Source organism: Camellia sinensis, chromosome 4 (genome assembly GCF_055761805.1).
Source record: "Camellia sinensis isolate YWXY chromosome 4, ASM5576180v1, whole genome shotgun sequence".
In the NCBI taxonomy this organism is placed as follows: domain Eukaryota; kingdom Viridiplantae; phylum Streptophyta; class Magnoliopsida; order Ericales; family Theaceae; genus Camellia; species Camellia sinensis.
The window spans coordinates 96,682,406-96,710,170 of NC_138964.1; the positions used below are offsets into that span (position 1 = coordinate 96,682,406).

At 40.2% G+C, this 27,765-nt stretch overlaps 1 protein-coding gene across 1 annotated transcript; it reads left to right on the top strand.

The window, feature by feature from the left end:
• Positions 1-13,193: 13,193 nt before the first annotated feature.
• LOC145823909 (uncharacterized) lies at positions 13,194-27,117 on the top strand. The gene is made up of 3 exons (XM_082923465.1): positions 13,194-13,401; positions 26,120-26,484; positions 26,731-27,117. Exons 1-3 carry the CDS (start codon positions 13,194-13,196, stop codon positions 27,115-27,117), a joined length of 960 nt encoding a protein of 319 aa, XP_082779591.1.
• The last annotated feature ends 648 nt before the right edge of the window (positions 27,118-27,765 follow it).

Consider the following 27,765-nt stretch of genomic DNA (forward strand, 5'->3'; position numbering starts at 1 on the left):
CACAAAAGTCAAAAAAGTCAAAATCCTATTCCAAACGAGGCTTTTTTAGTGCAAGCTAAAATAACTCAAAAAATTAACCCACATCCCAAATGAACCCTTGGTTGGTTTTTTTGAGGTGGGACTTTTTTAGTTTGGATTAAAAAGTTCGTTTAGTTTGACTTTTTTGATTTTTTTGAATTTTGTGAAAAAGTGAAATGATTATAGTTTGGATGTGATATTTTGTCTTATTAACTTATTTAGCCTATTTTGTCTTTTGTGTTTTTTTAACCCAACTAAGGCTTAAATCATTCATTTTTGTCTCATAATTGTAACTGTCATTTAGGATAGAGTTTATTTATTTTTTATTTTATTTATTTATTTATTCACGGTCTTGATTCTGCTTGCATTTTGGACAATCTTCAACTTTAGGGTTTGCACTACCCTTTCAGACACAAAGTTATGGGTGGCACCAATGTACACCATTGCAAACACTTCAATACCATCCATCACCACCTTTATGTACATCAAACCGGATAAGGGGGTCCTCTGAGCACGAATTACATTCAACAATTATAAAGGGTTGACTCGAGTAAGGCCATCTGAGTAGATCCTACCTTATCATCTTCAGCGACCATGGCATTAAGCTTCTTATGCTTGGGACAATCCTTCGCTCTATGGGGTCCATCACAGATGAAACACCCTTTGTTAGATTTCCCACCATTGTTTTGAGAAGATTCCCTTTTCTGCTTGTACTTGGAACCATCTTTACCTTTCTTGAAACTAGACTTCTTCTCTCCTGTCTTCTCTTTCCCCTTCTTCTTGGATTTGCTGGTTTCACACGTGAGTTCTTTTGCTTAACTTGTAGTTAAGCAACCCATTTACCGCAGCCATGGCAGAGGGCAAATCTTTGACACCGAGCCTCTGAAGTTCCAACTGGACCCAATTTTGCAACCCAGACATAGAGTTGAAAAGTTTATCTTCCTCAGACATGTTCTTGATGTCAAGCATCAAAGAACTGAATTCTTTCACATAGTCCCTCACTGATCCTGAATGCTTCAACCGTTTCAAGGCATCTCTAGCAAACCAAGATGTGTTGCAAGGAATGAATTGTTCTTTCATTTTGCTTCTTAAGAGTCTCTCATGTTAAGATCTCTGGTCGAGCATCATCCTCGACACGTGTACGCCACCAAAGTTTAGCATCACCAGTAAGGTACATGCTTGTAATGGTAACTTTTTCCCCTTCTTGCACACGAGCAGCCTTAAATACTGCTCCATATCCCACAGAAAATTCTCAAGTTCCTTGGCACTCCGATTTCCACCGAAAGATTTAGGGTCAGGAGCTTTGATTTTCGAAGAAGTCTCACCATAATTCGTTTGCCCACAGACATCCTTCTTTACAAGGGTCAGTAACTTCTTGCAATTTGTGCTTCCAAGCATTTATAATGGCAAGCATATCAGTCATCACATTCTTGAACCGATCTGCTGCGGCTTTTGGGTTTCTTGCCCTTGAGACCTCGATAGTAGATCGGTTCAAGGATGTGATGACGAATATGCTTGCCATTTCGTATGCTTGGAAGGACAAATTGCAGGAAGTTATTGACGAAATCACCCTTGTACAGAAGGTTGTCTGTGGGCATACAAATTATGGTGAGACTCCTTCGAAAATCAAAGTTCCTGACCCTAAAGCTTTTGGTGGAAATCGGAGTGCCAAGGAACATGAGAATTTTCGGTGGGACATGGAGCAGTGTTTTAAGGTTGCTCTGTGCAAGAAGGGGAGAAAGTTACCATCACAAGCATGTACCTTACGGGTGATGCTAAACTTTGGTGGTACACGTGTCGGGGATGATGCTCGACCAGAGATCTTAACATGGGAGACTCTTAAGAAGCAAAATGAAAGAACAATTCCTTCCTTGCAACACATCTTGGGTTGCTAGAGATGCCTTGAAACGGTTGAAGCATTCTGGATCAGTGAGGGACTATGTGAAAGAATTCAGTTCATTGATGCTTGACATCAAGAACATGTCTGAGGAAGATAAACTTTTCAACTCTATGTCTGGGTTGCAAAATTGGGTCCAGTTGGAACTTTAGAGGCTCGGTGTCAAAGATTTTCCCTCTGCCATGGCTGCAGCAAATGGGTTGCTTAACTACAAGTTAAGCAAAGGAACCCACATGTGAAACCAGCAAATCCAAGAAGAAAGGGAAAGAGAAGACAGGAGAGAAGAAGTCTAGTTTCAAGAAGGGTAAAGATGGTTCCTAGTACAAGCAGAAAGGGGAATCTTCTCAAAACAATGGTGGGAAATCTAACAAAGGGTGTTTCATCTGTGATGCACCTCATAGAGCGAAGGATTGTCCCAAGCATAAGAAGCTTAACACTATGGTCGTTGAAGATAATAAGGCAGGATCTACTCAGATGGCCCTACTCAAGTCAACCCTTTATAATTGTTGAATGTAATTCATGCTGAGAGGAGACCCTTATCCGGTTTGATGTACATAAAGGTGGTGATGGATGGTATTGAAGTGTTTGCAATGGTGGACACTGGTGCCACGCATAACTTTGTGTCTAAAAGGGTAGTGCAATCCTTAAAGTTGAAGATTGTCCAAAATCCAAGCAGAATCAAGACCGTGGCTTGGGATGTGAAGGTAACAATGGGTGAATGGACTGGACAACTAAACTTGATGGCAGTTCCATTAAATAACTTTGATGTTATTCTTGGGAATGATTTCTTTGTGGCTGCAAAAGTGGCATTGATGTCATATTTGGGTGGGTTATTGATCTCAGATGAGAATTAATCTTGTTTTGTGTCGGGCTCTACTCGACCATACAAGAAAAATGGGGCAAAGAAGAAGGATGAGATGCTGTCGGCCGTGCAAGTGCTTAACGGGCTAAGGAAGGGCGAGGAAACATTCCTTGCAACATTGATTAAAATGAAGCCTAGCCTTACTATGTAAGTATCGGATGTAGTGGCTAATGTCTTGGCGGAGTTTATTGATGCAATGCCTCCAGAGTTTCCTAAATCTCTCTCTCCTCAGCGTGCCACTGATCACAAAATCGAATTGGTGCCTGGTGCGAAGGCTTCTGCCAAGGCAACCCACCGAATGTCACCATTGGAAATTGCTAAACTATGGAAGCAATTGTCGGAGTTATTGGAAGCTGGTTTAGTCTAACCCTCCAAAGCCCCATACGGTGCCCCTGTATTGTTCCAAAAGAAGCAAGATGGATCATTGCAGATATGCATAGATTATTGGGCCCTAAATAAGGTGACTATCATAAATAAGTACCCTGTCCCTTTGGTGGCTGATTTATTCGACCGTCTTAGCAAGGCCACTTTCTTCACAAAGCTGGACCTTCGCTCGGGGTTATGATACCCCAGTTCCGTAGTATGCTAATTGGTCCTTAATTTGAGTATGATTATGTGTTTAGCATGATTTTATGTGCCATTATATGAAAATATGTGATTTTGAAGTTTTATCTGTTCACCGTAGGAATATCTGTTTGAATAATCTGCTTTGGAAATTAAATTGAAGGCCTTATCGGCCACAGAACTCGAAATTAATTACGCTATTGTGATTAGCGTAATTTTTAGAGCCTGCGGTGAAATTTATTTGAAAAATTGATTTGGGTCAGATTAAGTCGATTTAATTGATAAATTAGAGCCCAATTACTTTATTAATATTATTTGGCCTTAGTGGGTTTTGTTGTAAGTCTCTATACTCCCTACTCTCTCTTATTCACCTCATTTGACTGAACTTGGGACTCAAAAACATAGAGAGAGCCGGCTGTAGAGACGGGGGAGGAGAGAATTGTGTAATTGTTGGCCCAATCTTTGGAATTTGAAGATTTAGCTCAAGAATTGACTAGAGCTTAGAAGATTAAAGCTTTTAGGTGAGTAATTCTTGGATTATAGTTTGTAATTGTGTGTGTTCAAGCTAATTTGGTGATCAAGAGTGAGATTGAAATGAAATTGTGTTGGATTTGTTGAATTGAAGCTTAATATGTGCATGCCTGTAAAGACTTACTTTGAAATTGCATGTTTGAACACAAAAGTGTATAATCCATGTGAAATGTTAAAGGAAACTCATGTTTTGATCACCATTTGTGTTATCTAAGTTGAGAATGTGGCTAATTCATCACATGCATGTACAATTTGAGAACATATGAGCTTGAATGCATGAGTTTGCTATGTTGGTGTTGGGTTTGACATATTGTGGGACATGCATGTAGATAAATCAAGAGATTGAGCTTCATAATGTTATAATCTTGCATTGGTGCCATGTTAGTATGATTATATTTGAGATTTGAGCCATTGCATGCAAGTAATGTAGCTGGAAAATCGGTTTGGAGCTCAAGAACACAACCTAGAATTTCCAGAATTTTGACTTCCGCTCGAGCGGGGGAAGGGCCGCTCGAGCGGAGAAATCGTGCTCTCAGCACTTTTTGCAGAGTTGGATGTCCGCTCGAGCGGGATATCTCACGCTCGAGCGGGGAGTTTTGTAGACAGGCCTTCCGCTTGAGCACTCTATTCCACGCCCGAGCGTATTTTTCATGCAACCCGTACTTTTGTAGGCCTTAAGGGTCCGCTCGAGCGGGGAAGTTGACGCTCGAGCGGGGACCCTGTTCTCTGAAATTTTATATACTCGTTCTGTGTTTTGTTTTCTGTTCTCTTTCACTTGTAAGCACTCTTAGGCATGTGTTAAGCATTGTAAATGAGTTAATGAGATAAGAATAAAGCCTAAAGAGGAATATGTGAATTAAAGAACGGGTTGAATTGTTAATGACCCTTTTGTGTTCATGGAATGTGTAGGGTCAAGCTCCAGGGAGACTCCACAAGCCGATCACTGTGAGTAATATCGATATTTGAAAGCTTGTCAATGTCCAATTGTTATTTCCCTTATAAGCTTTATGAGTTGCTAATTGGGATTGTGGACAAAAGTTTGACATTATAGAAATGAATGGACCGAAGGTCGTTTTGATAGAAATGAATGGACCGAAGGTCGTTTTGATAGAAATGAATAGACCGAAGGTCATTTTGATAGAAATGAATGGACCGAAGGTCGGTTTGATAGAAATGAATGGACCGAAAGCCATTTTGACATGAATGGAAATCTGATTGGGCCAAAGGCCAGTATGTTTGGAACTGCAATCATTTGATCTGAATTTTTGTATAAGTGTATATATGTTAAGCAGAAATATGCATTGGGCCCAAGGCCGTTCGGAGCATGTTGTTCTTCATATTGCTTATGTAACTTATGCATTCGATATTATTCACTGGGCTATCGCTCACGCTCATTCATGTATTTGTAGGTGAGCCGAGGGAAGTCCAAACCCAGCCCCAGTGAAGTCTGCCAGGAACAACATGAGTTTTGGAGAGTCAGCCTTGTGTCTCACGTACGAGACCCATCCTTGCCATTTTGTTATGTATTTATAGTTTGTCTTGTTGGCAAGGACTTTGTGTACATTTGTATATAGTTTTGATATGGGTTGACTCAGTTTGGATGATCCTGTCTGTAAAGGATTTTGTGATACTGTACTTGTTGTGGGTTATTAACGTATATGAGTATGGTCTGTTTTGTAGTGCATATAAGCACGGCTCTATGGACAAAGTTTTTGATTATTGCTTCCGTTTGGTCCCTTTACTCTGTCGAGTTATGTCTATTTTGGTTTGAGGCCGTAGGTAATCTCAGGATTACTGGCCGGTTACATCCTTAACCCATAGGGGTGGGTTTGGGTCGTGACAGAGTGGTATCAGAGCACGAGTTAATAACTCACACACTTGTCCAAAAAGAGCAATAAGCGTCTAGATAAGATCTAGGATGCATTCATGTGATAAATATGAATTTGGAAGCATTGATTATATGCTTAAATGTTTTGATATGAACAATTATAAGTTATAAGTTGTGAATTACTTGCATTGCAAATTACCTGAATATGTATGCTCCTTGTTACATGCATATTTGTGTACTTTTTGTATAAAATATAATGCAAGTTTAATATGATGGTGAGAACCAGAGGAGATGAAATAGAAGAATCCTCAACTGCCAGAATGGACAGGATGGAAAGATTGATACAGGAAATGGCAGAAGCTTTGAGACAACAACAGGAGTGGCAACAACAGTAGCAGCAACCACACCCGCCACCTCCACCTCCAGCACCACCTGTGCCAGATCATCAGAATGATGACCGGATTATAGCTCTCACTAAGGAATTCAAGAAAATAAAACCACCACAGTTTCACGGGGGATTAGATCCGTTGAAAATCGAAACGTGGGTCCTCGGCATTGAGAAATTATTTGAAGTGTTCCCCTGTTCAGAGACTCAGAAAGTGCTTCTAGCCACTTTTATGCTAGAAGACGAAGCAAGAAGATGATGGATGTTGATGCGAGAAAATCATAAGGATGTTGACTGGGTAAAGTTTCTAGAAATATTCTATGACAAGTACTTCCCACAGTGTGTCCGGGATAGGAAAGTGACAGAGTTCATGGAACTCAAGCAAGATAGCATGACTATAGCTGAGTATGAGGCCAAATTCATTGAATTGGCCAGGTTTGCACCACATGTGATTGACACGAACTATAAGAAGGCAAGACATTTTGAAGGTGGGCTCCGCAGTGACATCCTAGAGAGGGTGAATGTCCTGAAGTTGGAGACCTACATTGGGGTGCTTGACAGAGCCATCATATCAGAGGCTAACATAGCCAGACAAGCTAGGCCAGTAACAAAATGGAAAGGCAACAAAAGACAAGGCTTTTTTTCGAAGAAGAAATTTCTGAAAAAGCAAAACACGGGCTCCTCAAATACTTCGAGTTCTTCCCGAGACACAGCTCCCATGTGCAATATTTGTGGCAAAAGGCACTGTGGAGTCTGTTACCGTGCATTAGGAGCCTGTTTCAAATGTGGGAAGCAAGGGCACATAGCCCGAGAATGTAATCAGAACAGTGGGAAACTAGCAGCTAGTTCTACTGCATCGATCCCAAAGCCGGGGAACACTTTGAAATCTGCTACTACTGGGGATACAGTGAGACGGGGGAGAGTTTTTGCACTTGTTCCGGGCGATACACGGAATGCCAATGCCGTTGTCTCAGGTACTATTTCAATATGTAATCAGGATGCCTTTGTATTAATTGATTCTGGATCAACGCACTCATTTGTGACATATACATTTGCATCTAGACTGAATAGACCCCTAGAGTTATTACCATATTTGTTATGTGTGTCTGCTCCATCGGGGGAATCTGTGTTATGTGATTATATATATTGGTTTTGTGACATGCATATCGAGGATGCTACCTTATATGTAGATTTGTTGCCCTTGAACTTTAGACATTTCGATGTAATTTTGGGCATGGATTGATTGACCAAGTATTGTGCCACCATAGACTGTGTGACAAAAAGGGTTGTATTTAACCTACCAGAACAGAAAGAAATTGTGTTTGTGGGTAATGGGGTAGTGCCTCCACCTTATTTGATATCTGCAATGAAAGCATGTAAACTGATCAGGAAAGGGTGCCAAGGTTATTTGTGCTATGTGTTGTTTGAACAATCTGAGAATGTTGAATTGAATAATATTCCTATTGTTAGAGAATTTCCAAATGTGTTTCCGAATGAATTACCAGGGGAATTGGTAGATAAGGAGATCGAGTTTACCATTGAAACTGTGCCAGGCACCCAGCCTATTTCTAAAACTCCCTATAGAATGGCTACTACCGAAATGAAAGAATTAAAGGAACAGTTGCAAGACCTTCTTGATAAAGGGTTTATCCGGCCTAGCACTTCGCCTTGGGGTGCACCAGTGTTATTTGTAAAGAAGAAGGATGGTATTTTGCGCCTGTGCATTGATTACCGGGAATTGAACAAGGTAATGATAAAGAACAAATATCCCTTACCCCGTATTGATGACTTATTTGACCAGTTGCAGGGATCACAGGTGTTTTTTAAGATTGATTTGAGATCCGAGTATCATCAGCTGAAAGTTAAGGCAGATGATGTTGAGAAAACCGCATTCAGAACGAGGTATGGTCATTTTGAGTTTCTTGTTATGCCGTTTGGAGTGACTAATGCTCCCGCAGCATTTATGGACTTAATGAATAGAATTTTTAAAACCTACCTTGATGAGTTTGTTGTAGTTTTCATCGATGATATTTTGATATACTCTAAAGATAGACTTGAACATGAGCATCACTTGAGGACTGTTTTACAAATACTTCGGGAAAGGAAATTGTTCGCTAAACTAAAGAAATGTGAGTTTTGGTTGGATGAGGTTGTTTTCTTAGGGCATGTGATCAACAAGGAAAGAATTTCAGTGGACCCGTAGAAAATAGAGGCAATTGTGAATTGGCCTACACCGACTAATGTGACAGAAGTTCGCAGTTTCATGGGCTTGGCTGGGTACTACAGGAGGTTTGTGAAGGACTTTTCGAAATTAGCAGTGCCTCTTACCCAACTGACACGCAAGGGGCAACCTTTTGAGTGGAACGAAGAAAGGGAATAAGCCTTTCATGAATTGAAGACAAGATTGACTATTGCACCAATTTTGACATTGCACCAATTTTGACATTACCTTCAGGTACGGTAAATTTCGTAATCTTTAGTGATGCATCTTATAAGGGTTTGGGTTGTATGTTAATGCAGAACGGAAAGGTTATTGCTTACGCCTCCCGACAGTTGAGGCCACATGAGAAGAATTATCCAACACATGACCTAGAATTGGCCGCAGTTGTTTTTGCTTTGAAAATCTGGCGGCACTATTTATATGGGGCAAAGTGTGAAGTCTATACAGATCATAAGAGCCTGAAATACTTCTTCACGCAGAAAGAGCTGAATATGCGTCAGAGAAGATGGCTAGAACTGATAAAAGATTACGATCTAGAGATTCAGTATCATCCCGGGAAAGCTAATACAGTGGCTGATGCCTTGAGCAGAAAATCAACAGGGGGTATGGCTTGTTTGCTTACTAAACAAAGGGAGATTTTACAAGACTTTGAGAAGTCTGAAATTGAAGTGGTAGTGTGTGAACATGGGGGATTGATAGCCACTATTACAGTCGAGCCGGCGATCATTGATGAAATCAAACAGAAACAGAAAGAGGATGAGTTTTTCAAGAAAGATATTGAGGAATTTGAGGCAAGTCCAAAAGCAGAGTTTAGCATTGAAAATCAAGTGTTGAGATTTCGGAACAGAATGTGTGTCCCAGATATTCCGGAACCAAAGAAGAGGATCTTAGATGAAGCCCACAGATCCGTGTTTGCTATGTATCTGGGCAACAATAAAATGTATCGAGATTTGAAACAAACCTATTGGTGGCCTAAAATGAAGAGAGAAATTGCAGAATATGTATCCAAGTGCCTTCAGTGTCAGCAAGTTAAGGCTGAACATCAGAAACTAGGCGGCCTACTTCAACCTCTCCCTATTCCTGAATGGAAGTGGGAACATGTGACTATGGATTTCGTTGTTGGCCTACCTCGGACTTCTCGAGGTATGGATTCTGTTTGGGTTGTAGTTGATAGACTGACTAAGTCTGCACATTTTCTGCCTGTCAAAACTACATTTACTGGTTATAGATTGGCTACCATTTACGTTGATGAGATTGTCCGTTTACACGGAGTTCCAGTATCTATTGTATCGGATAGAGATCCGAAATTTGTGTCTAGATTGTGGCAGAGTTTGCAGGAAGCTATGGGAACAGAACTAAGGTTCAGTACTGCATTTCACCCATAGACAGACGGGCAATCAGAACGAATGATTCAAACTTTGGAAGATATGCTTCACATGTGTGCTTTGGATTTTCAGGGGAGTTGGGAAGATTATTTGCCACTTGCAGAATTTGCTTATAATAACAGCTTCCACTCCAGCATTGGTATGGCACCATACGAGGCTTTGTATGGTAGGAGGTGTACATCACCTATTTGTTGGACAGAGGTCAGGGATAGAGCTTTGCTTGGGCCAGAAATTGTACAAGACACTTCTAAAAAGATCAACACCATTCGGCAAAGGCTCAAAATAGCTCAAGACCGACAGAAGAATTATGCAGACGTTCGGAGAAGACCTCTTGAGTATGAGGTTGGTGACCATGTGTTCATTCGTGTTTCTCCGATGAAAGGCCAAGTCAGATTCAGGAAAAAGGGCAAGTTGTCGCCCGTTACATTGGGTCGTTCCAGATTTTGGAGAGACTCGGTCCAGTTGCTTATAGAGTTGCTTTGCCACCGGGATTCGAGCAAATCCATAATGTGTTTCATGTGTCAATGTTGAGGGGTTACCTCCGAGACCCGTTACATGTGATTGATTATCACCGGGTTGCTATTGATGAAAATATGGAATATGCTGAATGACCGGAAAGAATTGTTGACCGACAAGTGAAAGAATTGAGAAACAAATCCATTCCAATGGTGAAAGTGGAATGGAAAGAACACTATGGGACAGATGCTACATGGAAAAAAGAGGAGGAAATGCGTCTACGCTATCCACATTTGTTTCCCGACGAAGGTAAATTAAGTTTGGAGGACCAAACTTCCTAAAGGGGGGGAGACTGTGATACCCCTGTTCCGTAGTATGCTAATTAGTCCTCAATTTGAGTATGATTATGTGTTTAGCATGATTTTATGTGCCATTATCTGAAAATATGTGATTTTGAAGTTTTATCTGTTCACCGTAGGAATATCTGTTTGAATAATCTGCTTTGGAAATTAAATTGAAGGCCTTATCGGCCACAGAACCCGAAATTAATTACGCCATTGTGATTAGCGTAATTTTTAGAGCCTACGGTGAAATTTATTTGAAAAATTGATTTGGGTCAGATTAAGTCGATTTAATTGATAAATTAGAGCCAAATTACTTTATTAATATTATTTGGCCTTAGTGGGTTTTGTTGTAAGTCTCTATACTCCCTACTCTCTCTTATTCACCTCATTTGACTGAACTTGGGACTCAAAAACATAGAGAGAGCCGGCTGTAGAGACGGGGGAGGAGAGAATTGTGTAATTGTTGGCCCAATATTTGGAATTTGAAGATTTAGCTCAAGAATTGACTAGAGCTTAGAAGATTAAAGCTTTTAGGTGAGTAATTCTTGGATTATAGTTTGTAATTGTGTGTGTTCAAGCTAATTTGGTGATCAAGAGTGAGATTTTTGAAATTGCATGTTTGAACACAAATGTGTATAATCCATGTGAAATGTTAAAGGAAACTCATGTTTTGATCACCATTTGTGTTATCTAAGTTGAGAATGTGGCTAATTCATCACATGCATGTACAATTTGAGAACATATAAGCTTGAATGCATGAGTTTGCTATGTTGGTGTTGGGTTTGACATATTGTGGGACATGCATGTAGATAAATCAAGAGATTGAGCTTCATAATGTTATAATCTTGCATTGGTGCCATGGTAGTATGATTATATTTCAGATTTGAGCCATTGTATGCAAGTAATGTAGCTGGAAAATCGGTTTGGAGCTCAAGAACACAACCTGGAATTTCCAGAATTTTGACTTTCGCTCGAGCGGGGGAAGGGCCGCTCGAGCGGAGAAATCGTGCTCTCAGCACTTTTTACAGAGTTGGATGTCCGCTCGAGCGGGATATCTCACGCTCGAGCGGGGAGTTTTGTAGACAGGTCTTCCGCTCGAGCGCTCTATTCTACGCCCGAGCGTATTTTTCATGCAACCAGTACTTTTGCAGGCCTTAAGGGTCCGCTCGAGCGGGGAAGTTGACGCTCGAGCGGGGACCTTATTCTCTGAAATTTTATATGCTCGTTCTGTGTTTTGTTTTCCGTTCTCTTTCACTTGTAAGCACTCTTAGGCATGTGTTAAGCATTGTAAATGAGTTAATGAGATAAGAATAAAGCCTAAAGAGGAATATGTGAATTAAAGAACGGGTTGAATTGTTAATGACCCTTTTGTGTTCATGGAATGTGTAGGGTCAAGCTCCAGGGAGAATCCACAAGCCGATCACTGTGAGTAATATCGATATTTGAAAGCTTGTCAATGTCCAATTGTTATTTCCCTTATAAGCTTTATGAGTTGCTAATTGGGATTGTGGACAAAAGTTTGACATTATAGAAATGAATGGACCGAAGGTCGTTTTGATAGAAATGAATGGACCGAAGGTCGTTTTGATAGAAATGAATGGACCGAAGGTCGTTTTGATAGAAATGAATAGACCGAAGGTCGTTTTGATAGAAATGAATGGACCAAAGGTCGGTTTGATAGAAATGAATGGACCGAAGGCCGTTTTGACATGAATGGAAATCTGATTGGGCCAAAGGCCAGTAGGTTTGGAACTACAGTCATTTGATCTGAATTTTTGCATAAGTGTATATATGTTAAGCAGAAATATGCATTGGGCCCAAGGCCGTTCGGAGCATGTTGTTCTTCATATTGCTTATGTAACTTATGCATTCGATATTATTCACTGGGCTATCGCTCACGCTCATTCATGTGTTTGTAGGTGAGCCGAGGGAAGTCCAAACCCAGCCCCAGTGAAGTCTGCCAGGAACAACATGAGTTTTGGAGAGTCAGCCTTGTGTCTCACGTGCGAGACCTATCCTTGCCATTTTGTTATGTATTTATAGTTTGTCTTGTTGGCAAGGACTTTGTGTACATTTGTATATAGTTTTGATATGGGTTGACTCAGTTTGGATGATCCTGTCTGTAAAGGATTTTGTGATACTGTACTTGTTGTGGGTTATTAACGTATATGAGTATGGTTTGTTTTGTAGTGCATATAAGCACGGCTATATGGACAAAATTTTTGATTATTGCTTCCGTTTGGCCCTTTTACTCTGTCGAGTTATGTCTATTTTGGTTTGAGGCCGTAGGTAATCTTAGGATTACTGGCCGGTTACGTCCTTAACCCATAGGGGCAGGTTCGGGTCGTGACAGGGATATTGGCAAGTTCGGGTTACAGAAAGAGATGAGGCAAAGACCACTTGTGTAACTAGATATGGTTCTTTTGAATTTTTAGTTATGCCTTTTGGCCTTACTAATGCTCCTGCGACATTTTGTAATTTAATAAATGATGTTTTCAATGATTATGTTGATCGGTTTGTAGTTGTTTACTTGGATGATATTGTAATTTATAGTGAAACATTACAAGACCATTTGACCCATCTCACAAAGGTATTCTCCTGACTGTGGGAAAATGAACTCTATCTAAAGAAGGAGAAGTGCAAGTTTGCTCAAAAAGAAATTAAGTTTCTTGGGGCATATTATTTGCCAAGGCCATGTCAAGATGGATGGAAAGAAGGTGCAGGCTATTATGGAATGGTCTTCACCCGCCAATGTTGCGGAGTTGCGATCCTTCTTGGGTTTGGAAAATTATTACAGCAAGTTTATCGAGAGATATTCAAAGAAGGCTGCTCCCCTCACTGATTTGCTGAAGAAAGATCACAAATGGCATTGGTCTGTTAATTGTCAAGAGGCCTTTGACAAATTGGAAGGTGCGGTGGCAAGTGAACCGGTCTTGCGACTGCCTAATTTTGAGTTGCCTTTGAAGTACACATAGATGCCTCAGACAAAGCACTTGGAGGGGTACTTGTGACAACCCCAACCTCTGAACTAGTGTATAATGATAGTTTACTAAGTCTAATTGCATGATTGTGTGTTATTTATGCGATTACATGCTTAATTTTGTGATTATCTGTCATTACATGGAATATTTGTTCGAATTGACAACTTAGATACATAAATTAAGAGCTTAGATGACTTCAGAAACTAAAATTGACTAGCCCAATAGGCGAATTAGAATATTTAGAATTTTATGGTAATTTTAGTTGAAAATTGATTTGGATCAAAATAATTAGAATAAACTGATTGAATTAATTAGAATTAAGCTTAATTAGTTGACCTTAATCACATGTGATTAGGCTGGCTTAATCACACCATATAAATAGCTTTAAATAAGCTTATGAGCTCATATATATACACACTTGGCTGAGAATTGAGAGAGAGAAGGGAGGAGAGTTCAACATTTAGAGAGAGAAAGGGGAGATTGAAGTGAATTGCTAAAGTTTTGGTGAATTGAGCTAATCCAACACTTGAATTCACACTTTAAGTATGAAACTCAAGCCAAATTCTTGGAATCAAGTCATGTAGAAACTAAGTTCATAGAGTTATGGGATCATTTGTTTGAATTTGAATAAGTTAAGCATGAATTACCATGGATATGATGAATTTGAGTTGAATTATGCACATGCATGCTTGATCTTTCATTTTTGAGCTAAGATTTCTTGAAATTCATACATGCATGAAGCTTAGGAGGCATGAGCTTGAAGATCATCCATGAATTCATGCATTTCATATTACTTTGTGGTGTTTTAACATGAATGAGGCTCAATCCATAACATGCATGGTTTCAACTTGGAAATTTAAGCTTGAACTTGCACGATTGAAGCATGATTTCTAGCAAATGGTTTTAAATTGGAAGTATATTCATGTTATGTAATGATTTTCCAAGTTTTTATACGAAAAACACAAGTTTTAAGGCTTTGAATATCAACCTTGAAGCTCAAACACAGTTCTGGAAATTCCAGATTTCGTATCGTCCGCTTGAGCGAGAAAAGCCTCGCTCGAGCGTGAAAATCGAGCTCCCAGCAGTTTTATAAAATTTTACAGGCCGCTTGAGCGACCAAAGTGGCGCTTAAGCGAGGATCCTTTGTTTTCTCAGTCTTCCGCTCGGGCGACCGTTGAGCGGGAATTTCATGCAACCAGTACTTTTGCAGGCCGCTCGAGCGACAGAAGTTGCGCTCAAGTGACCACCTTTGTTTTTGAGCCCCCGCTCGAGCGTAGAAAGTTGTGCACGAGCGGAGACCCTGTTTTCAACAAAATTTTACCAACTCTTTTAAGTGTATATTTGCATCCTCATGCCACTCCTAGTGTTCTTAGGTACCATTTGGACTTATATAATAATGGAATAAGCTAGTAGCACATAAAGAGAATTGAATTAAAATGAGTTGGTGCCTCAATTGTATTTCTGTTATGTGTTTTGTTTAGGTGGACGTTCGAGGCTTAGTGACAACATAAACCACTGTGAGTAATAACTTTATAAAGATATGTTCAAGTAATATTTATTTTCAAAAATGTTATTGTTATCGAAATCGATTGTCATGACCCGAACCCGCCCCCGTGGGTTAAGGACATAACCGGCCAGTAATCATGAGATTACCTACGGCCTCAAACCAAACCAAACGTATTTTAACAGAGTTAATGGGGCCCAAACGGAAGCAATTTAAAACTTTGTCCATAGAGCTGTGCGTACATGGCACATCATAACAAACCATCCATATGCATATTAATAACTCACAGCGAAATATGTACTACATAAGGTTTTGTACATACAGGATCATATAAGTCTAAGTCAACCCATCACGACTATGTACAACATATGCAAAGTCTTCGTCAACATGACAAAATATGAATACATAACAAAAGGGCGAAGACGGTCTCATGCGTGAGATACAAGGGCTGACTCTCCCAAAACCTTTGTTGTTCCACATAGGCTTCACGGGGGCTGGGTTTGGATTTCTCTTGGCTCACCTACAAACACATGAATGAGCGTGAGCGATAGCCCAGTGAATAATATCAAATAAAAGAGTTATACAAATGGTACATAGAACAACATGCTTCAAACGACCTTGGGCCCAATTCATATTTCTATTTAACATATATATATACATAATTTAAGTCAAGTGACTATGGTTCCAAACATACTGGCCTTTGGCCTATTCAAATTTTCATGTCAAACTCGCCTTTGGCCCATTCAACTTTCATTCTTGTCAAACTGGCCTCTGGCCCATTCATTCTTATCAAACTGGCCTCTGGCCCATTCATTGATGCCAAACTGGCCTCTAGCCCATTCATTGATGTCAAACTGGCCTCTGGCCCATTCATTGATGTCAAACTGGCCTCTGGCCCATTTATTCATATCAAACACTTGTTCGTAATACGAACTAGCAAACTTATAAGGCTTATAAGGAAATAAGCAATTGGACAAATGACGACTTCAAAATATCGATATTACTCACAGTGATCGGTTGGTTGGTTTGCCCTGGAGCTCGACCCTATACATTCCATGAACACAAAAGGGTCACAAACAATTCGATCCGTTTTAAATTCACATATTTCTCTTTAGGCTTCATTCTTATCTTTTCAACTCAATTACAATGCTCAATGCATGCCTAAGAGTACTTGGAAGTGAAAGAGAACAGAAAATGAAACACAGAATGCTTTTCAAAATTTTAGAAACTAGGGTCCTCGCTCGAGCGTGGACTTCCCCGCTCGAGCGGACCCATAAGGTCTGCAAAAGTACTGGATGCATCAAAATTACGCTCGAGCGTTAAGTCTGGCGCTCGAGCTGAAGGTCTGTCTACATAGCTCCACGCTCGAGCGTGAACTTCCTGCTCAAGCGGACATCCAAGTCTGCAAAAAAAATACTGGGAGCACGAATTTCACGCTCGAGCGGAAGTTTCCCCGCTCGAGCAGACATCAAAATTCTGGAAAACCCAGAATTGTTCTTTGAGCTCAATTCGACCTTCCAATCAACATTTCAAGCATGTAATAGCTCAAACTTCAAATACACTTGTGCTAACATGATACAAACACCAAATTATATCATTATGAAGCTCAATTTCATGGATCAAACACTTGCATGTCCCAAATTAACCCAAACTCATCACCAACTCATCAAATTCATGCATTCAAAGCTTCTACTCTTATAAATTGTACATGCGTGTGATATATTACCCTCATTTCAACTCACATGGTGCAAATGGTGATTGTAAACATGAGCTTCAACTAGAAACTTACATGGATCATGTATTTCAACCTCAAACATGCAAATCCCAAACAATTACATACATGCAAGCATACATTAACCTTCAATTCAACATGATCAACTCAATTTCACTTCAATTCTTACTCTTGATTACCCAACTAGCTTGTTTACATAAAATTGCAAACTAGAATCCATGAAATACTCACCTAGGAGCTTTAATTCCCACAATCTATAGTAAATTCTTAAGTAATCTTCAAGGTTTCCAAGCTTTGAGATCAAACTTCAACTCTCTCTCTCTCCCTCTCTCTCTAGCCGACCCTCACTCTCCTTCCTTAGAGCAATTTGGCTCAAATAAACAAGAAAGAGGAATTGAGTGTGTGTAGTGCCCCTCTTTAAGTCCCACTAGTCACAATTATTTCCATATAAAATATTTGGGCACTAATTCATCAAATTCAATCTGATTAATTTGATCCGAATCAATTTTCAATTAAATTTCACCGTGGGGTCTAAAAATTATGCCAATCACAATGGCGCAATCAATTTCGGTTTTTATGGCCGATAGGGCCTTCAATTAAATTTCCAAAGCAGATAATCAAACAGATATTCCTACGGTGAACAGATAGAAATTCAAAACCACATATTTTCACATAATGGCACACAAAATCATATTAAACACATAATCATGCTCATATTAAGGACCAATTAACATATTATGGAACAAGGATATCACAGTCTTCCCCCTTTTAGGAAGTTTGGTCCTTCAAACTTATTTTACCTTCGTCGGAAACAAATATGGATAGCGTAGTCGCATTTTCTCCTCTTTTTCCCATGTAACATCCGTCCCATAATGTTCCTTCCATTCCACTTTCACCATTGGGATGGACTTGCTTCTCAATTGTTTCACTTGCCGATCAACAATTCGTTCCGGCCATTCGGCGTATTCCATATTCTCATCAATAGCTACCCGGTGATAATCAATCACATAAAACGGGTCTCGGAGGTAACCTCTCAACATCGACATATGAAACACGTTATGGATTTGTTCGAATCCCGGTGGCAAAGCAACTCTATAGGCAACTGGGCCAAGCCTTTCCAAAATCTGAAACGACCCAATGTAACGGGGCGACAACTTGCCCTTCTTTCCAAACCTGACTTGGCCTTTCATCGGAGATACACGGATGAACACATGGTCACCAACCTCATACTCAAGAGGTCTTCTCCGAACATCTGCATAATTCTTTTGTTGGTCTTGAGCTATTTTGAGCCTTTGCCGAATAATCTTGATTTTCTCAGAAGTGTCTTACACAATTTCAAGCCCAAGTAAAGCTCTATCCCCGACTTCTGTCCAACAAATATGTGATCTACACTTTCTACCATACAAAGCCTCGTATGGTGCCATACCGATGCTGGAGTGGAAGCTGTTATTGTATGCAAACTCTGCAAGTGGCAAATAGTCTTCCCAACTCCCCTGAAAGTCCAAAGCACACATCCGGAGCATATCTTCCAAAGTTTGTATTGTTCGTTGTGATTGCCCATTGGTCTGTGGGTGAAATGCAGTACTGAATCTTAGTTCTGTCCCCATAGCTTCCTGCAAACTCTTCCACAATCTAGACACAAATTTCGGATCTCTATCCGACACAATAGATACCGGAACTCCGTGTAAACGGACGATCTCATCAACATAAATAGTAGCCAATCTATAAGCATTAAATGTAGTTTTAACAGGCAGAAAATGTACAGATTTAGTCAGTCTATCTACTATAACCCAAATAGAATCCATACCTCGAGGAGTCCGAGGTAGGCCAACAACAAAATCCGTAGTCACATGCTCCCACTTCCATTCAGGAATAGGGAGAGGTTGAAGTAGACCGCCTGATTTCTGATGTTCAGCTTTAACTTGCTGACACTGAAGACATTTGGACACATATTTTGCAATCTCCTTCTTCATCTTAGGCCATCAATAGGTCTGTTTCAAATCCCAATACATTTTATTGTTACCCGGATGCATAACAAATACGGATCTGTGGGCTTCATCTAAAACCCTCTACTTTAGTTCCGGAATATCTGGGACACACATTCTGTTCCGAAATCTCAGCACTTCATTCTCAATGCCAAACTCTGCTTTCGGACTTGTCTCAAATTCACCAATCACTTTCTTGCAGAATTTATCCTCTTTCTGTTTCTGCTTGATTTCATCAATGATTGCCGGCCCGGCTGTAATAGCGGTTATCAATCCGCCCTGTTCACACATTACCACTTCAATTTCAGACTTCTCAAAATCTTGCAAGATCTCTTTCTGCTTAGTAAGCAAACAAGCCATACTCCCCGTGATTTTCTACTCAAGGCATCAGCAACTGTGTTAGCTTTCCCGGGGTGATACTGAATCTCTAAATCATAATCCTTTATCAGTTCCAGCCATCTCCTCTGTCGCATATTCAACTCCTTCTGCGTGAAAAAGTATTTCAGACTTTTGTGAACCGTGTAGACTTCACACTTTGCTCCATACAGATAATGCCGCCAGATTTTCAAAGCAAAAACAACTGCGGCCAATTCTAAGTCATGCATTGGGTAGTTTTTCTCGTGCAGTCTCAACTGTCGGGAGGCATAAGCAATAACCTTTCCGTTCTGCATTAACACACAACCCAAACCTTTATAAGACGCATCACTGAAAATCACAAAATTCTCCATACCTGATGGTAGTGTCAAAATTGGTGCAGTGGTCAATCTTGTTTTCAGTTCATGAAAGGCAGCTTCTCTTTTGTCGTTCCATTCAAATGGTTGCCCTTTTCGTGTCAATTGGGTAAAAGGCACAGCTAATTTTGAAAAGTCGTTCACAAACCTCCTATAGTACCCGGCCAAGCCCATGAAGCTGCGGACTTCTGTCACATTTGTCGGTGTAGGCCAATTCACAATTGCCTCTATTTTCTGTGGGTCCACTGAAATTCCTTCCTTGTTGATCACATGTCCTAAGAAAACAACTTCATCCAACCAAAACTCACATTTCTTTAGTTTAGCAAATAATTTCCTTTCCTGAAGTATTTGTAGGACAGTTCTCAAATGATGTTCATGTTCAAGTCTATCTTTGGAATATATCAAAATGTCATCAATAAAAACCACAACAAATTCGTCAAGGTAGGTTTTGAAAATTTGGTTCATTAAGTCCATAAATGTTGCCGGAGCATTAGGCACTCCAAATGGCATAACAAGGAACTCAAAATGTCCATACCTCGTTCTAAATGTGGTTTTCTCAATATCCTCTGCCTTAACTTTCAGCTGATGATACCTGGATCTCAAATCAATCTTAGAAAACACCTGTGATCCCTGCAACTGGTCAAATAAGTCATCAATACGGGGTAGGGGATATTTGTTCTTTATTGTTACCTTGTTCAATTCCCGATAATCGATGCACAAATGCAAAGTTCCATCCTTCTTTTTCACAAACAATACTAGTGCACCCCAAGGCGAAGTGCTAGGTCGAATAAACCCCTTGTCAAGCAGGTCTTGCAATTGTTCTTTCAATTCTTTCATTTCGGCGGTAGCCATTCTGTAGGGAGTTTTAGAAATGGGCTGGGTGACTGGCACAGTTTCAATAGTAAACTCTATTTCCCTATCTATTAATTCCCCTGGTAATTCATTTGGGAACACATCTAGAAATTCTCTAACAATCGGGATATCATTCAGTTCGACATTCACAGATTGTTCAGACAACACATAACACAAATAACCCTAGCACCCGTTCCTGATCAGTTTACATGCTTTCATTGCAGATATCAAATAAGGTGGAGGCACTACCCTATTGCCCACAAACACAATCTCTTTCTGTTCTGGTGGTTTAAACATAACCCGTTTTGTCACACAATCAATGGTGGCACAATATTTGGTCAACCAATCCATGCCCAAAATTACATCAAAATGTCTAAAATTCAAGGGCAACAAATCCACATATAGGATAGCATCCTCAACCCACATATCACAAAACCAGTATATAGATTCACACAATACAGATTTCCCAGATGGAGCAGACACACATAGCAAATATGACAGTAATTCTAGAGGTCTATTTAGTCTAAATGCAAATGCACATGTCACAAAGGAGTGTGTGGATCCGGAGTCAATTAACACAAAAGCATCATGATTACATATAGAAATAGTACCTGAGACAACTGCGTTGGCATTCTGTGTATCACCTGGAATAAGCGCAAAGACTCTCCCCTATCTTCCGGTATCCCCGGTGGTGGCAGATCTCAAAGTATTTCCCAGCTTTGGATCGATGCAGTGGAACTAGCAGCTATCTTTCCACCATTCTGATTACAATCTCGGGCCATATGCCCTTGATTACCACACTTGAAACAGACCCCTAACACACGGTAACAAACCTCACGGTGCCTTTTGCTACAAATATTGCACATGGGAGATACGTCTCGAGAAGAATTCGAAGTACTTGAGGAGCCCGTGTTTTGCTTTTTTAGAAATTTCTTCTTTGAAAAGAAGCCTTGTCTTTTATTGCCTTTCCACTCTGTTGGTGGCTTAGCCTGTCTAGCTCTGTTAGCCTCTGATATGATGGCCCTGTCTAGCACCCCAATGTAAGTCTCCAGCTTCAGGACATTCACTCTTTCTAAAATGTCACTTCGGAGCCCACCTTCAAAGTGTCTCACCTTCTTATAGTCAGTATCAATTACATGTGGTGCAAACCTGGCCAATTCGGTGAATTTGGCCTCATACTCAGCTACGGTCATACTGTCTTGCCTTAGTTCCATGAACTCTGCTACTTTCCTGTCCCGAACACACTGCAGGAAGTACTTGTCATAGAAAATTTCCAAAAATTTCACCCAATCAACATCCCTGTGATTTTCTCGCATTAGCATCTACCATCTTCTTGCCTCGTCTTCTAGCATAAAAGTGGCTAGAAGCACTTTCTGTGTCTTGGAATAGGGGAACACTTCAAGCAGTTTCTCAATGCTGAGGACCCATGCTTTGGCTTTCAACGGATCTAATCCCCCGTGGAACTGTGGTGGTTTCATTTTCTTGAACTCTTTGGTGAGTGCTATTATTCGATCATCATTCAGATTATCTGGCATGGGTGGTGCCGGAGGTGGAGGTGGCGAGTGTGGTTGCTGCCACTGTTGTTGCCACTCCTGTTGCTGTCTCAAAGTTTCTGCCATTTCCTGTATCAGTCTTTCCATTCTGTCTATTCTGGCAGTAGAGGACTCTTCTATCTCATCACCTCTTGTTCTCACCATCTGATTAAATTTACATTATACTTTGTACAAAAGATTCACAGGTATGCATATATTAAAGAGCACACATATTCAAATAATTTGCAAAGCAAGCAAATCACAAACTTATAACACATGGTTATTCACATTGAAACATTTAGATGCATTCTCGATACTATCAAAGTCATACTTATCATATGAATGCATCCTATATCTCTTCTAGAGGCTTATTGCTCTTTTGGACAAGTGTGTGAGTTATTAACTTGTGATTTGATACCACTCTGTCATGACCCGAACCCGCCCCCGTGGGTTAAGGACATAACCGGCCAGTAATCATGAGATTACCTACGGTCTCAAACCAAACCAAATGTATTTTAACAGAGTTAACGGGGGCCAAACGGAAGCAATTTAAAACTTTATCCATAGAGTTGTGCTTACACGGCACATCATAACAAACCATCCATATGCATATTAATAACTCACAGCGAAATATGTACTACATAAGGTTCTATACATACAGGATCATATAAGTCTAAGTCAACCCGTCACGACTATGTACAACATATGCAAAGTCTTTGCCAACATGACAAAATATGAATACATAACAAAAGGGCGAAGACGGTCTCATGCGTGAGACACAAGGGCTGACCCTCCCAAAACCTTTGTTGTTCCACATAGGCTTCACGGGGGCTGGGTTTGGACTTCTCTTGGCTCACCTACAAACACATGAATGAGCATAAGCGATAGCCTAGTGAATAATATCAAATAAAAGAGTTATACAAACGGTACATAGAATAACATGCTTCCAACGGCCTTGGGCCTAATTCATATTTCTATTTAACATATATATATACACAATTTAAGTCAAATGACTGTGGTTCCAAACATACTGGCCTTTGGCCCATTTATCTTTCATTCGTCAAACCGGACTTTGGCCCATTCAGATTTTCATGTCAAACTCGCCTTTGGACCATTCAACTTTCATTCATGTCAAACTGGCCTCTGGCCCATTCATTCATATCAAACTGGCCTCTGGCCCATTCATTGATGCCAAACTGGCCTCTAGCCCATTCATTGATGTCAAACTGGCCTCTGGCCCATTCATTCATATCAAACACTTGCCCGTAATTCGAACTAGCAAACTTATAAGGCTCATAAGGAAATAAGCAATTGGACAAATGACGACTTCAAAATATCGATATTACTTACAGTGATCGGTTGGTTGGTTTGCCCTAGAGCTCGACCCTACACATTCCATAAACACAAAAGGGTCATAAACAATTCGATCCGTTCTAAATTCACATATTCTTCTTTAGGCTTCATTCTTATCTTTTTAACGCAATTACAATGCTCAATGCATGCCTAAGAGTACTTGGAAATGAAAGAGAACAGAAAATGAAATACAGAATGTCTTTTCAAAATTTCAAAAAATAGGGTCCCCACTCGAGCGTGGACTTCCCCGCTCGAGCGGACCCATAAGGTCTGCAAAAGTACTGGATGCATCAAAATTAAGCTTAAGCGTTAAGTCTGGCGCTCGAGCTGAAGGTCTATCTACATAGCTCCCCGCTCGAGCGTGAACTTCCCGCTCGAGCGGACATCCAAGTCTGCAAAAAAATACTGGGAGCACGAATTTCAAGCTCGAGCAGAAGTTTCCTCGCTCGAGCGGACATCAAAATTCTGGAAAACCCAGAATTGTTCTTTGAGCTCAATTCAACCTTCCAATCAACATTTCAAGCATATAATAGCTCAAACTTCAAATATACTTGTGCTAACATGATACAAACACCAAATTATATCGTTATGAAGCTCAATTTCATGGATCAAACACTTGCATGTCACAAATTAACCCAAACTCATCACCAACTCATCAAATTCATGCATTCAAAGCTTCTACTCTTATAAATTGTACATGCGTGTGATATATTACCCTCATTTCAACTCACATGGTGCAAATGGTGATTGTAAACATGAGCTTCAACTAGAAACTTACATGGATCATGTATTTCAACCTCAAACATGCAAATCCCAAACAATTACATACATGCAAGCATACATTAACCTTCAATTCAACATGATCAACTCAATTTCACTTCAATTCTTACTCTTGATTACCCAACTAGCTTGTTTACATAAAATTGCAAACTAGAATCCATGAAATACTCACCTAGGAGCTTTAATTCCCACAATCTATAGTAAATTCTTGAGTAATCTTCAAGGTTTCCAAGCTTTGAGATCAAACTTCAACTCTCTCTCTCTCCCTCTCTCTCTAGCCGACCCTCACTCTCCTTCCTTAGAGCAATTTGGCTCAAATAAACAAGAAAGAGGAATTGAGTGTGTGTAGTGCCCCTCTTTAAGTCCCACTAGTCACAATTATTTCTATATAAAATATTTGGGCACTAATTCATCAAATTCAATCTGATTAATTTGATCCGTATCAATTTTTAATTAAATTTCACCGTGGGCTCTAAAAATTATGCCAAACACAATGGCACAATCAATTTCGGTTTCTATGGCCGATAGGGTCTTCAATTAAATTTCCAAAGCAGATAATCAAACAGATATTCCTACGGTGAACAGATAGAAATTCAAAACCACATATTTTCACATAATGGCACACAAAATCATATTAAACACATAATCATGCTTATATTAAGGACCAATTAACATATTACGGAACAGGGATATCACATCGATATATGATTGATTGATTAGTTTACTGAAGTACTATTTGTTACTAATGAATGAAGTTCATTTTTGAAAGTAAACTCGTGGCATCCTTTAGTGAAGCCCTTGCCTGGGGGAAATTAATACCATGGCCTATTGTTAAATAGGCCCTTGCCTGGGGGAAATTAATACCATGGCCCATTGTTAAATAGGCCCTTGCTTGGAGGAAATTAATACCATGTCCCATTGTTCAATAGGCCCTTGCCTAGGCCTTATAATACCATGGCCCATTGGCCCTCACCTGGGGGAAACAATACCGTGGCCCATTGGATAATTGAATATGATATATTAATTGACCCTTGAGGTCCCATTGCTATTGATACATTGTTACTCTATTAAATGTACCGCGCAATTTGTCATTGAATGAGAATTGTTATTGGGATAACACGGATCATTGAGAATTGGATTGAAATCAGAATTGTATAGAATATGCTATCGATCAATGGTTTTGTTCATCGCGAAGGATTGACATGATGGCTAATCTAATTGATATTTGTATTGGTGTGGAACTTCATTCATATAACCTCTTTATTTTGTTATTGCTCATTGGGCACTAGCTCACTATTTATGTATATATATATAGGTGAGAAGGTTGAACATCAAGGATAGATATCGCCGCGAAGTCACCCCGTGGTAAGCCTTTTTGGAGCTCCTGTGAAGGAGCCAACTTGGTCTCGCAAAGAGCCAAGCGAAGTCTAAACCCCCTTTTTGTTTTGAATCTTGGTTAAATTTTGGTAATAGGGGTTTTTAATTTGTATATGTTGACAAGTTTGGATTGTGGTTGAACTTCTGCTTTTGAATATTTATGTATATAAATATATGCACTTACCTTTGGATGGATGTACAGTTCTAATGTAAACTCTTCATTTATGCACAACTCGATGGACCTCTTCTATATTTAATTTGCTTCTGCTTAGCCCCATAATTTATAGCAATTTGATTTGTTCCGATGGAGGCCGTAGATAATCTATGATTGCTGGCCAGTCATGATGCTAAACCCATAGGGGTGAGTTTGGGGTCCTGACAGTATTGGTGCAAGAGAGACACCATGTGGCCTTTGAAAGCAGAAAATTGAATATTGCTGAGAAGAATTATTCAACCCTTGAGAAGGCGATGACGGCGGTGGTACATTGCCTTCTCACCTGGAGGGTTTATCTGTTGGGGACTAGATTTTTGGTTCTTACTGATAATGTGGCCAATATATTCTTCAAAACTTAGAGAACATTGTCTCCAAGGCAGGTCCATTGGCAGAAATTCCTTGAAGAATATGATTTTAAGTGGCGACACAAGCTTGTGTGACACAATCTAGTCGCTGATGCCTTAAATCGGAAAGGGGTAGTTGAATATGTGGCTGCTATTTCCAACATTGAATCACAATTGCTGGAAAGGATCAGGGATAGCGCTGTAATTGACTCAGAATATCAACGGTTGTGCGCCACAATCTAGTCACTAATGCCTTAAGTCGGAAAGGGGCAGTTGAATATGTGGCTACTATTTCCAACATTGAATCACAATTGCTGGAAAGGATCAGGGATAGCGCTGTAATTGACTCAAAATATCAACAGTTGGTGCAGCAAGTGAATGATGGTATTGTTCGTCGGTGTTGGCTTGAAGATGGTCTTCTTCATGGAAAAGGAGATATGCTATATGTCCCTAGTATTGGGGGACTGAGAATGGAACTTCTTAGAGAAACGCATGATCCGCAGTGGGCTGGTCATCTGGGACAACAATGCATGATGGCACTCTTGTCTCGTTCATATGTTTGGCCAAGAATGGAAGAGAATATGGAGGCCTATGTCAAAACTTGCATGGTGTGCTAATTGGACAAGACCAAAAGAAAGAAGGCGGCTAGGTTATTGCAACCATTGCTGGTCCCTGAGAAGCCTTGGGTTTCAGTATCCATGGACTTCATCTCTGGGTTTCCTAAAATTAATGGGATGCATTCCATCATGGTAGTTGTTGATCGTTTTTCTTAGTATGTTGTATTTATTCCTGCTCCTCATGCTTGTCTTTCTGACATTGCTGCTGATTTATTTTATAAGTATGTTATAAAATAGTTTGGCTTACCTGAGGACATAATTAGTGATAGGGATACCCAGTTTACGGGAAGGTTTTGGACTGTGCTCTTTAATTTGTTGGGTTCAGAATTAAAGTTCTCCACAGCAAAGACGGATGGCCAGACCGAGAGGATGAATGGGTTCCTTGAGGAGTATCTCCGACATTATGTGACTGCAAGTCAAAAGAATTGGGTCGAATTGTTGGATAGTGCACAATTTTGTTACAATTTGCATAGATCATCGACAATCGGGATGAGTTCGTTCGAATTGGCCACGGGGCAACAGCCCCTAACTCCTTACAAAGTGGCTAAAACAGGCTCTGGTGGCAGATGTCCAGCAGCATACCGCTTTGCAAGGGTTAAACAAGAGTTGCTAGAGGAAGCATAAGATAGTTTGACTAGAGCAAGCAAAAGAATGAAGAAGTATGCTAACAAAGGGAGGTGACCCTTAGAATTCAAAGTGGGAGACAAAGTGCTACTGAAGCTTACTTCTCAAATTTGGAAGGAGATCAACAGTAAGACAGTGCACCGTGGCTTAATTCTGAAATACGATGGCCCCTTTGAAATCTTAAAACGTGTGGGGAATGTTGCATACATGCTAGTATTGCCTGATCGGTTGAAATCCACCCAACTTTCCATGTTAGTTTTTTGAAACCTTTTCATGAGGATCAAACTAACTTGACAAGGAAGCAAGTTCGGAGGGGAGGGCACCTCCATTGATCAGAAAGCAGTTTTACAGGGAGGTAGAATGGATTCTTGATCACAAGACCAAAGGTCAAAGCAAAAAAGAATCAAAGGACCATTACTTAGTGAAGTGGAAGGGTTCCCTAGAATCTAATGCAAGTTGGGAAAAAGATGTAACATTATGGCAGTTTGAAAAACAAGTCGAAGAGTACTTAAAGACCTTATCAACGATGACGTTGGCTTCTCCTGGTGGGGGTGGTTTGTTAGCACCTTTTACTTGAAGGCTGCATGGTGGGCATTGGCAAGACCTTGCGCCCATGTCCAACCAAGGCCACGGCATGATAGTAGCATG